The sequence below is a fragment of the Podarcis pityusensis genome, assembly GCF_964106645.2.
Source record: "Podarcis pityusensis genome assembly, chromosome: 7".
NCBI lineage: Eukaryota > Metazoa > Chordata > Lepidosauria > Squamata > Lacertidae > Podarcis > Podarcis pityusensis.
The window spans coordinates 8,860,285-8,870,737 of NC_138031.1; the positions used below are offsets into that span (position 1 = coordinate 8,860,285).

Sequence of the window (10,453 nt, forward strand, 5' to 3'; positions counted from 1 at the left end):
TTTAAAGCACATAACTTTTTTTAAAAATCTGGCCGGAAACTCTTGATATTGTTTTGTTTTTAAGGATATATTCATGTATTCAAAATTTGAAATATTAATTATTCTTTTTAAATGCACACAAACACACAAACCATATTGGCTTTTAAATCAGTGAAGGAGAAACTATTGTAGAGTAAACCATTGTAATATATGCGAGTGGTTCAAAGAGCCTTCAACAATTGGGGGCTGGAATGTGGAACATGGAGCATGGAATATGGAACATTGTCTGGCATAACAACTGAAGCATTCTAAAAACAGCTATTTTGAAATGTGAAATGCTGGAAGCTAAATGAAACACAGCATTTGCCTAAAACATTTTCAAATGTTTCCTGGGAATTATATTGGAGTCCAAATGACGACCCTGCAAGAAAGGTCAATGTTGTTATCCTCGCGTTGCAGAAGGAAGAAGTAAGGCTGTGAAAGAATGTGGTCACACTATGGATATTCTGTGCAGGGGACTTCTCTATTCAGTCAGCTCGCCACAATGTTATTCTAGTTCCATCATGCCAGCAACCAACCCATATTAAATTGCTGTGACAATGTGATTCTAAACCAGACTTGTAAGCAGGGATGATCTCAGAACCCAATTGTCAACAGCTTCCTGGAACCTTCTGGTCTCCTTCCTCTGATTGGCTCTCACAACACAGAGTTCTGAGAGCTTTACTTCAGAATAAAAGAAGGCTTGACTCAATACTCCACTCCTCGCCAGTAAGAGAAAGCTACAGTAAGTCCATGTGTTCTTTGCCTGTTCATCCTCTCCATTCATGTCCTGCATAAGATGAGGAGGCTGCCTACAGTTAGATTCCATATCTATCCAGTTCAGTGGTTATTTAAATGGTGTCACAATATAGGAGTCCAAGGTGAAGATGGAATGCCATCAAAGAAAAGGAAGGAAGTATCCAGTTTCTGCTTGATCATTTTCCATATTTGGACTTTAGCTAACCTAATCTAGCACAAAAATTAGCTACCGCCTCACGCCAACAGATGACATAATCACTCCTGCTCTGAAAACAAATCCTTGAATTCCAATGCCCTGTGCCTCTGCCCCCCCCCTACAATCCAGGTGATCTCTGTAGGATAAAATCCCAGGCATGACTGTTAGACATACTAACTAAATGGAAGAGCCTCAAAACTTATGGATCTGTATCTGTGAAACAGATGGTAGGTCCAAATGAAAAGAACTCTCTTACTTCTTGACAGGTGAGCCTTCTTTCTGGGCTCCTACACAAGAAACCATGGATGAAATAGAGGAGGTAGACAATGAAACAATCAACACCCAGATGAGTTCGGAGAAAACAACCAACATCCGGGTGAGTTCAGAGGAAACAACCAACACCCGGGTGAGTTCAGAGGAAACAACCAACACCCGGGTGAGTTCAGAGGAAACAACCAACACCCGGGTGAGTTCAGAGGAAACAACCAACACCCGGGTGAGATCGGAGGGAACAACCAACACCCGGGTGAGTTCAGAGGAAACAACCAACACCCGAGTGAGTTCAGAGGAAACAACCAACATCCGGGTGTGTTCAGAGGAAACAACCAACACCCGGGTGAGATCGGAGGGAACAACCAACACCTGGATGAGTTTGGAGGGAACAACCAATACTCGGGGGAGTTCAGAGGGAACAACCAACACCTGGGTGAGTTCGGAGGAAACACCCAAGACACAGGTGAGTCCTATCAATCCAAACTGATGTGTAAATGTTTTCCAGATTCTTATAGGTAGAACAACTCATAATACATTTGGTTTGAATTAGGCATTCTTAGGGTAGTCCCAATGTAGAAAGGAAAGATATTATGGGTTGTTCTAAATCTATGTGATTAATATGTTAGTTTGGTATAATAAAAACAATTGATAAAATAATTTAGCATACCAGCTGGGTTTGAAGCCCGTTAAACTTAGTTACATGACCTGGTTCCCTAGCACAAAATACTGTTTTAAAGGCACATTCTCCGTCTGCCAGATTTAGGCAGCTGCATGCTTCATAAGATTATTCCCTAAATGTTGCCCAGTTTAGATCTGAATCTTGTCCTTATTCGCATTGTATTTATGAATATTTCCAGGAATGTGGTTGTCCAGATTTAGTAAAATCCTGTGATGGATAAATTTATTTCTTGGGAGGATTAAGTTCAAAACTGAACCTCCCCCCACCCCTTGAGTAGTTTCAGTGTGATGGGCCAAAACTGGTAAGATGGCAGCTGGGTTTGGGGGGAAGTTCCAGGGCCCCTGGGAATTTACAACCCTCATTTCAATGCTGATACTGAAGTTATTAATGACACCCATCCATTTCTAATCAGTGATATCTTGCAGCTGGGGCCTGTGACGGGTCTTCATCTCCTGACTGGACTATAAGATTCCAGTTTCCCGACTCTTGGATTGGTTGTGGAATGAAATGGGTACTAGAAATTAATTGTTAATATGCTGATCATGACTTGGTTTACTTCCAACAAGGCACCAGAAACAATGTGCTCTGTATTAAGATGGAGAAGGAATATGTGGCAGGAGTAGTTAGAAGTACATCCATCACAGCTGCAGCAGGGAGTGCTAGTGTGCTCTGCCCACTAGCTGGATGAGGAAGTGGTGGGAGCCAACCACCCAAGATACCCTCCAGGGAGGGCACAGAAGAAGACAACTTAGATCCCGGATCCTGGTGGTGTGACACTGAAGAGCAGTCTGCAGAAGGGATGAGCTAGGAGGTGCTAGAAGCAGGAGGTTTGAGTGATCAAAGGGGGGTCAGGACAGGAGAAGGAGGCCCTTCCAGGACAGGGGGAGAGGCTGAGAGTCACAGTGTGTGAGCAGACTCGGACAGAGAGGAGTCAGAGGTTGACCCTGCTACACAGCAGCAGGACAGTCCCAATCCTGCTGGCTCTCCTCCCACTCTGACACCCCTCTCAAGGAAAGTCCTGCACATTGCTGAGCAGCAGGCCAGACAGGCCCAGAGGAGGAGCTCAGCCTCTCTACATAGCCTCTGTCTGCTTGGAAGGGATCCAGACTGATAGGCTAGAGGGGGATGGGCAGAGCTAGTGGTCAGTTTCAGCTATGTCTTTGCTGGATTAAGGCAAACCAGAGGACTCTGCTGTGTGCCTTCTGTGTGTGTGCCTGCCTTGTGATTGACCTGGCTCCCTGACAGCTCCTTGACACCCTGTCACCCTGCTTTCCATGCACTGAGCGTGGACATCAGAAAAGAAGCACATACACTGTCAGGAAACTGAACTGCACAGATAGTTCACTCATGATCTCGTGGAACATCTACATATGAGCAGCTGTTCTCATGTATCTGACCTTGTGCAGTTTCATCACAGTACCTGCTTATCCTTCCTGCAGGAGTCGTCAAAGTTGCTTATTTGGGTCTCAGTTGCTTCCTGCCTCCTATCACAGTGTGATGGTTACAACATGTGGCTACTCTACTCTCCAACTGTGGTAAGATGGTGCTGCAGTGTAGCTGGGTTATTAAAGCAGCAGTTATTATAGGGCTTTTGTACTGTTGAGGCCCACATTCTACCTAGGGTAATTTGAGGGGGGGGCACATACTGGAAATAGGGATGGAAGGATCTGCCTGTTTTGGTTCTCTCGGTTTCTCACACACCCCAGTCTTAAATTTGGTCCCCCACATTTCTGTAGCAAGATGCTTATTTTCTGTTTAAAAATCTTCATGAATTTCCAGGCTGGGCATCTGTGCCTTTTTAGGGTCAGATTAGCATGGAATACAATGATTCGGTGTTTACACAGTGTAGCATAAGAGTTGCAAAATGCAGAAACACAAGAATCAAATTATTCATTGGCACATTGATATATAATCCTATATAGACTTCTGCAATTAGTATTGGAAAAATACATGGAACATCTAAGGCAAGAATCTAATGTCAAAATTTCCATATCAGTCGTGACCTTCCTGGGCACGCATGTGGCATGTGAATATGCACACACATGGATGCACAGTGAGAACGCACAGCATCTCTTCCACTTCACCCCATTTCCTTTCTAACTCCTCCACCATAATGTAACAACAACAACAACAACAACAACAACAACTTTATCATTTATACCCCACCCATCTTGCTGGGTTGTAAACACCACTGAATTTGTTTCTGTTGCAGCTGATCCATAATTCATAAACTACACCCATTTTGAGTCTTAGCATTTTTTAAAAAAATTCTTAAGTTTTGCAAAAGGGGGTTGTTATGTTATTAATTCAAGCTGCTTCACAAGCAGGTACCCCAAACATGCCTGAATTATTGAGAAGTTTGATAAATGACAGAATGACATAAAGGTGAGGACACCTTTTGTGATTTCTGGGACATCGCATATGCTCACCTTGTGCAAGAAACTAACTTTTTCACTGGGAATGAGGCAGAGTCATTCCTCATCCCGACACTCCCACTGTCCATCCAGCATTGGCTGCAGCTCCCTGCCAAAAATTTGCTGTTTTGTTTGTTTTTTAAACATAGGACAAAAGTCTTAAAGGATCTACACTGGCTCCCAGTACGTTTCCGAGCACAATTCAAAGTGTTGGTGCTGACCTTTAAAGCCTTCAGGGGCCTTGGCTGTGTATACCTGAAGGAGCGTCTCCACCCCCATCACTCAGCTTTGAGGGCCTTCTGGCAGTTCCCTCACTGCAAGAAGTGAAGCTACAGGGAACCAGTAGCATTCCCCTACATTCCCCAGTAGCATCTAATAAAAGATAAAATGCCCTGTGGAATGCCCTCCCATCAGATGACAAGGAGATAAAGGACTATACAACTTTTAGAAGACATCTGAAGGCAGCCCTGTATCAGGAAGTTTTTAGTGTTTGATGTCTTACTGTACTTTAGTTTGTTGGATGCTGCCCAGAGTGGCTGGGGTAACCCAGTCAGATGGGCAGCATATTAATGATGATGGTAATGATGATGGAAGCTTCCTCATAGTGAGTCAGGCCATTGGTACATCTAGCTCAACAGTGTTCACACTAGCTAGTCATGACTCTCCAGGGTTTCAGCCAGGTCTCAGCCTCTCAGCTTTTGCTGCCATACACTCTGCAAAAAGGTCCTAATGTTGAATGTTATGTGCTTCTCTCCTAGTTCCTGCATGACTTGTATAACACAACTATGTTGGAAGAGCTTGGAAATAGAGTAGATTCTAAGCTGGTCCTGGCCACTATCCCTGTGGCTTTATTTCCATTTGGAGCTATCTGTGGGTCCTTTCCTGTTGCTTGGCTGATGGATAGATTTGGCAGGTATAGATATAACCCTTTAAGTGGTGAACTGCATTTCCTAGCATGCTGAGGGGATGTGGGAATGGGTGGTTGCTGCTGACCTACATTCCCCAGTAGCATCTAATAAAAGATAAAATGCCATCAACTTTGTTAGTTTCATTCCACCTGCCCAAGGCATTCAACCAAATGGAATGGGATTTCAAAGAAAGGCAAAGGGGATGATGTCAGATAATTTTCATATTTCACTAAACGTTTCAGGGAGTGTTGTATAGCAGGGAGGAACAGAGTCCTGGAATCTTATCCGATCACTTTTAGCTAGCTAATTGAACTTCGTTTTAGGGTGGTGGGAACATGCTCTCCAAACGCATTATAATCCTATAGACACAAAATTAGTTGAAACCACATTGGTAGGTTTATCTTTCACTACACTAACACTACAGACAGAACAATATTTAAGTATTCTTATTATTAAAAGGAAGTAGATTGCACACAATTTGGATAACTGAGATTTCGGAAGGGGTAAACATTTCATCCTGGATTTGCATATCTTAAGAGTCACCTTTAGGGTAGTTACCCAATCTAAATTCTTTAACCAGATCCCCACTAAAAGAACAACATCCATTGAATTTCCCGTATTGTGCATTTGTTCAGTTTGTTTCTAGGCTTTTGCTGTGTTACTCGATATTAGGGGTATAGCCTGCTTTTGACTGGTTAGCTTCACAATATAGTTTAATTTATCCAAGCACTTTTAAAACTGTTCTGTATAGGTAAATTTTCTTCACCCAAGCCTCTTTAGATTCAAATATAAATGTTTCAGAAAGTTTTTGCCAAGCAGCCAAAATTTAGGGTGATATAGCCACGGGAAGAACTTGGAAAAGCTACAACTTAGGCAATGTAACAACTTAGGCAGACAAGTTTTTTTTACAGAAACGTTTTTCTCAGTATGGCAAGATCAAAGGAAGTCAACCTTTCAAAATCACTTTTCATTATTATTATTTTTAACCAGTGGGACAAAGCTGTCCAGAGATTATAGGAGCCCTGCTAGAAATAGTTTCTTCAGGCTCATGGTTCCCCAAACTTCCAAATATAGGAAGCTTTTATATCTATGTGGGACTCTTCATTGGAATTAGAGTCTGAATCTTGGGTGGGATGTTGAAAACCCTTAAAGTTGATTTTGATTAATTTATTTTAGCCCTGCTATGTCCATTCAGTTCCTGGTGTAAATAAGGTGGTGTATCTAAAGTATCTGCTAGCATCAGGACCATGTTGTAATCAGCATTTAAGTTAGCCAGATGTTCCTTACTTTTTATTATGATGCTTTTAATATTTGGGTAGTTTCTAAGAACCTCCTCTAATGGTTCCAGGTCCAATACAAAAATAAGGAAAACCCTGTTTAGCCATGCTTGAGATGTTTCGTGCGTCCCAGTCATTTACTCTCAAAATATCAGTAGAGTTCTCCCGATTTGAGAAATGGAATGAGTGATGTGACATCCCAATTTCAGTCCAAACAGTTGAAGTCATTGGCATCTCCTTCCTCAACCCCGCCTGTTTTTTTCAGGAAAGGTGCTTTGATGATAGCTGACATTTTGTACATTATTTGTTCTGTACTATTGGGTCTCTCACACTTGATAAGAACCTATGGATACAGCCTCTTTATCAATTTCTGCTTTGGATTATGTTCAGGTAAGTTGGAGTCCTGAATTTATTGGCTTGCCTTTTTGCAAAAAGAAATCATCCTGAAATGCACAAGATTCATCTGAGCTGATTTCAGGGACCGACTGCATGATGGGGGGGGGGGGCACCAGCCAGGGAACCCCCAAGGGAAACCTCAGAGGAAGAAGTCTCAGAACCTGGGGATTGGTGGTGGGACACCGAGGAGAGGTCAGAGGGAGAAGAGTGGGAGGAGTTGTTGGATGCTGTAGGGGCAACAGGATTTAGTGAGCAGGGAGAGCCTGTGACAAGGAGCAATTCAGACTCAGATGCTGAAGCAGAGAGCGGGCAAGAGGCTGCAGAAGAATCCTGGGAGTCTTCCTGTCCTACTGTGACAAACTCCCCTCTCCCTTAGTCTCCAAGGACATGAAGAACGATGTGTGGGGTGGATTAGATTAGAGATTAGATCCCAAAGATCTGGGATGTGGTAATTATACTAATCTACTCCAGTGGGAGGCAAATATTGTTGATTTATATTTTCCACCCGCCCATGCCAACATATTCAATAGTAAACGATGTTGAGAATGGCAGTCAAAATATCATTTGTGGAGTGTCAGGTTGGCTACTTTTCTTCTAACTTTTCTCTAGCCATCGCAATTAGTTTAAATGAACATATTTAATTCCAGTTCTGGAAGATGAACAATCTCTGGCTTTGGCAAGCAGCTAGGGAAGAAATCTATTAAGTTAAGAGGCAGCGGCTGAGAAGACCTCTCTGCAAGCCTTTGTGGGGCTCAGTTTGGTTTAAGTTACAACTGGGCAACATCTTGGTGTCTATGGCATCAAGCGCTCTGGCTTTTGGCAACCAGCCAGGGGGAGAAATCTCCAAAGTTAAGAAGTAGTCACTGAGAACACCTCTTTCTGTAACTTTGTGGGGCCTGAAATGGTGGGGAGCTACAACTGGGCAACAGCTCTGTAACTATGATGTCAAATATCATCTCTCCATGTAACTTGATCCAGTAACCTCTCATGCAAATTGTCAAGGACAGCATGACATTTTGCAGAAGTCTGTGGGGGACCTCTTAAATTCATAGGGAGTTAACTGCATGACTCAATGTGGCCTTCTGTACCACGCAGAGTTCTCTATATATGTTTCTGTACACCATGTCACAAGCTCATTGTAAATTATATTTTGATTTATCACCTAACCAGGAATAACCTTCTGTGTTGTCTCCATATATCTTGGGGAAATCTCCCCTATACACCTGAGGGGACGCATAATGATGATGCACAGTCTGTTTTCTTCTTTTGGTGTTCTGTTGGCTCAGATACTTTCTCTCCCAGAAATTATTGGGACCCGAAAAGGTAATTCAGAGAAATTCATCCTTTGACTTACAGCTTTTCAGAAGTTCCACCTCAGTGTTTTCACGTTATCAGTCACTCTTATTTTCTTTCACAGGTTTACCAATTCTGACAAGCATTTCTGTGGTCATGCCATTGCTTCAGGTCTTTCTACTGCCCTTACTTCCTGAAAGTCCTAGGTATCTCTTCATTCAGAAGGAGGATGAAAACAATGCAATAAAAGGTACTGGGACCTCTAGGTATGGGCACCATAAAGAGCTGTGATATCCCTTCAGGCTGAAGAGACCTCAGGCACCTTTGGCCTGTTGCATAATTCAATCTAGGATTATCAGATCATTTATGTTGATAATCCTCTCATTAATAGAGGGTCATCAACAGCCTTTCATAACAATGCACATACAACTGATATATAAATGCACTTTCCTTTCACACAACTATTTAGGGAATAATAATAATAATAATAATAATAATTTATTATGTATACCCCAACCATCTGTCTGTCAAACATTAAAAGCTTCCCTAAACAGGGCCGCCTTCAGTTGCCTTTTAAAAGTAAACTAGTTGTTTATTGCCTTGACATCTGACGGGAGGGCGTTCCACAGGGCAGGTGCCACTACCGAGAAGGCCCTCTGCCGGGTTCCCTGTAACTTGGCTTCTCGCAGTGAGGGAACCGCCAGAAGGCCCTCAGAGCTGGACCTCAGTGTCCAGGCAGAACGATAGGGGTGGAGATACTTCTTCAGGTATACTGGACTGAGTCAATGGTCATTCAATGGCTACTTGCAGTGATGGCAGTAGTGTCAGAGTCAGTATACCTCTGAATTAAAGTTGCTGGGTATCATGAGTGGAAGAATGTAGCTTCAAGCTACAAGAAATGAATTTCCGAATTAAACGTTTGAAAAAAACTTTCTGACAGCAAGAGCTGTTCGGCAGTGGAACAGACTCCCACAAGAGGTTGTGGGCTCTCCTGCCTTGGAGGTTTTTAAGGAGAGGCTGGATGGCCATCGGTCATGGATGCTATAAACATGATGATCCAGCTGGAGTGATTCAGTGCATTATGTTTAGGCTCTGAAATAGAAAAATAGTCTGCTTGTTTTTTAAATCAAGTTTTCAAAATTGCATGGGGATGTGTTCTGGGGTGGGGGAGTGGGGGCATCGTCATCGTGTTGATTGTCTCCAGTAATGTAAAAAGGAAGCAGCTAATATCCTTTGTGGCATGTATGGAAGTATGAAAAACAAGAGGAATTCTAGGAACAATGAAATTAACAAAAAATACTACACACATGATGTTGTGTAATAGTTGCAACAATTACAAATACAGAAAGTATCCCAATACAATTTCCTCAAATACCACAAATTTTTATTAAGAGATTCCCAAGATTGCTTCTTTATGGTTCTGAATTACTCCCAAGCGTTCTAGAGAGATTAAACCCTCCAGACTTCCCCTTTCCAACTTCCTTTCAATCAATCTGCTTATTTATTTATTTTAGAAGTCACCCCTTTCAAAGTCTAATCCTCTTTGCCTCTGTTCACACCCAGTACTGAAGAAGCTGCGAGACACTAGCGACGTGGAAGATGAGATAGAAGAGCTCCAGCTGGAGGACATAATTGAGAAAGACGAAAAGAACATGGATTCACTTAAGCTAATGATGACCCCAAGCCTAAAATGGCATGTCATCCGCATCTTCGTCTTGATGGGTGGAGAGCAGCTTGATGGCCTCAATGCAGTAAGGAAAGCAATATCCCAAGTTGTTAGGAGGTTCAACCATGTAAAATGAGAATGTATTTCACAAAAAGGTTCAGAAACACCAATTGTCACTGCTTGTCTCTGGGAATGGTCCATGTTGATGCACTCAGGGGCTGCTCTGTTTTCTAGATTCTATTCCAGGGATCAAGACTATCTAACCACCCTTAAGGGGAGGCCTGTGGCACACCTTGGGTTGGTGAATCCCAGTTTCAATCAACTCTAGACAGCATGGCCAGTGATATATATCCTGACAACACCCAGGGTGCCTCAAGGTTTCCATCTTCACCCTAGTGGATGTCAGGGACTGACTGGATGAGGAGGAGTGGTGGAAACCACCTGACCAAGAGCCCCCCAGGGAAAATGCAGAGGAAGAGGATTTAGATCTGGGATCCTGGTGGTGAACAAATAGACACACCTCAGAGGAGGGGAAGAGCTGGGGAGTACTGGAGACTGGGAGCTTGGAGGAGGA

The 10,453-nt window shown here is 42.9% G+C and overlaps 1 protein-coding gene across 3 annotated transcripts in view; it reads left to right on the forward strand.

The window, feature by feature from the left end:
* Positions 1–313: 313 nt before the first annotated feature.
* Positions 314–10,453, forward strand: part of LOC308480782 (solute carrier family 2, facilitated glucose transporter member 5-like) — a 20,884-nt gene continuing 10,744 nt past the window's right edge. For 2 of the 3 annotated variants that reach the window (XM_081012625.1, XM_081012626.1), the window contains exons 1-8: positions 314–763; positions 1,240–1,709; positions 3,365–3,460; positions 5,098–5,252; positions 6,790–6,914; positions 8,091–8,243; positions 8,338–8,463; positions 9,777–9,964. In XM_081012625.1, the coding sequence (XP_080868751.1) occupies positions 610–763; positions 1,240–1,709; positions 3,365–3,460; positions 5,098–5,252; positions 6,790–6,914; positions 8,091–8,243; positions 8,338–8,463; positions 9,777–9,964 (1,467 nt within the window). In that variant the 5' untranslated portion in view covers positions 314–609. The remainder of the gene's footprint in view (positions 764–1,239; positions 1,710–3,364; positions 3,461–5,097; positions 5,253–6,789; positions 6,915–8,090; positions 8,244–8,337; positions 8,464–9,776; positions 9,965–10,453) is intronic. The other variant, XM_081012627.1, reaches the window with a different exon arrangement.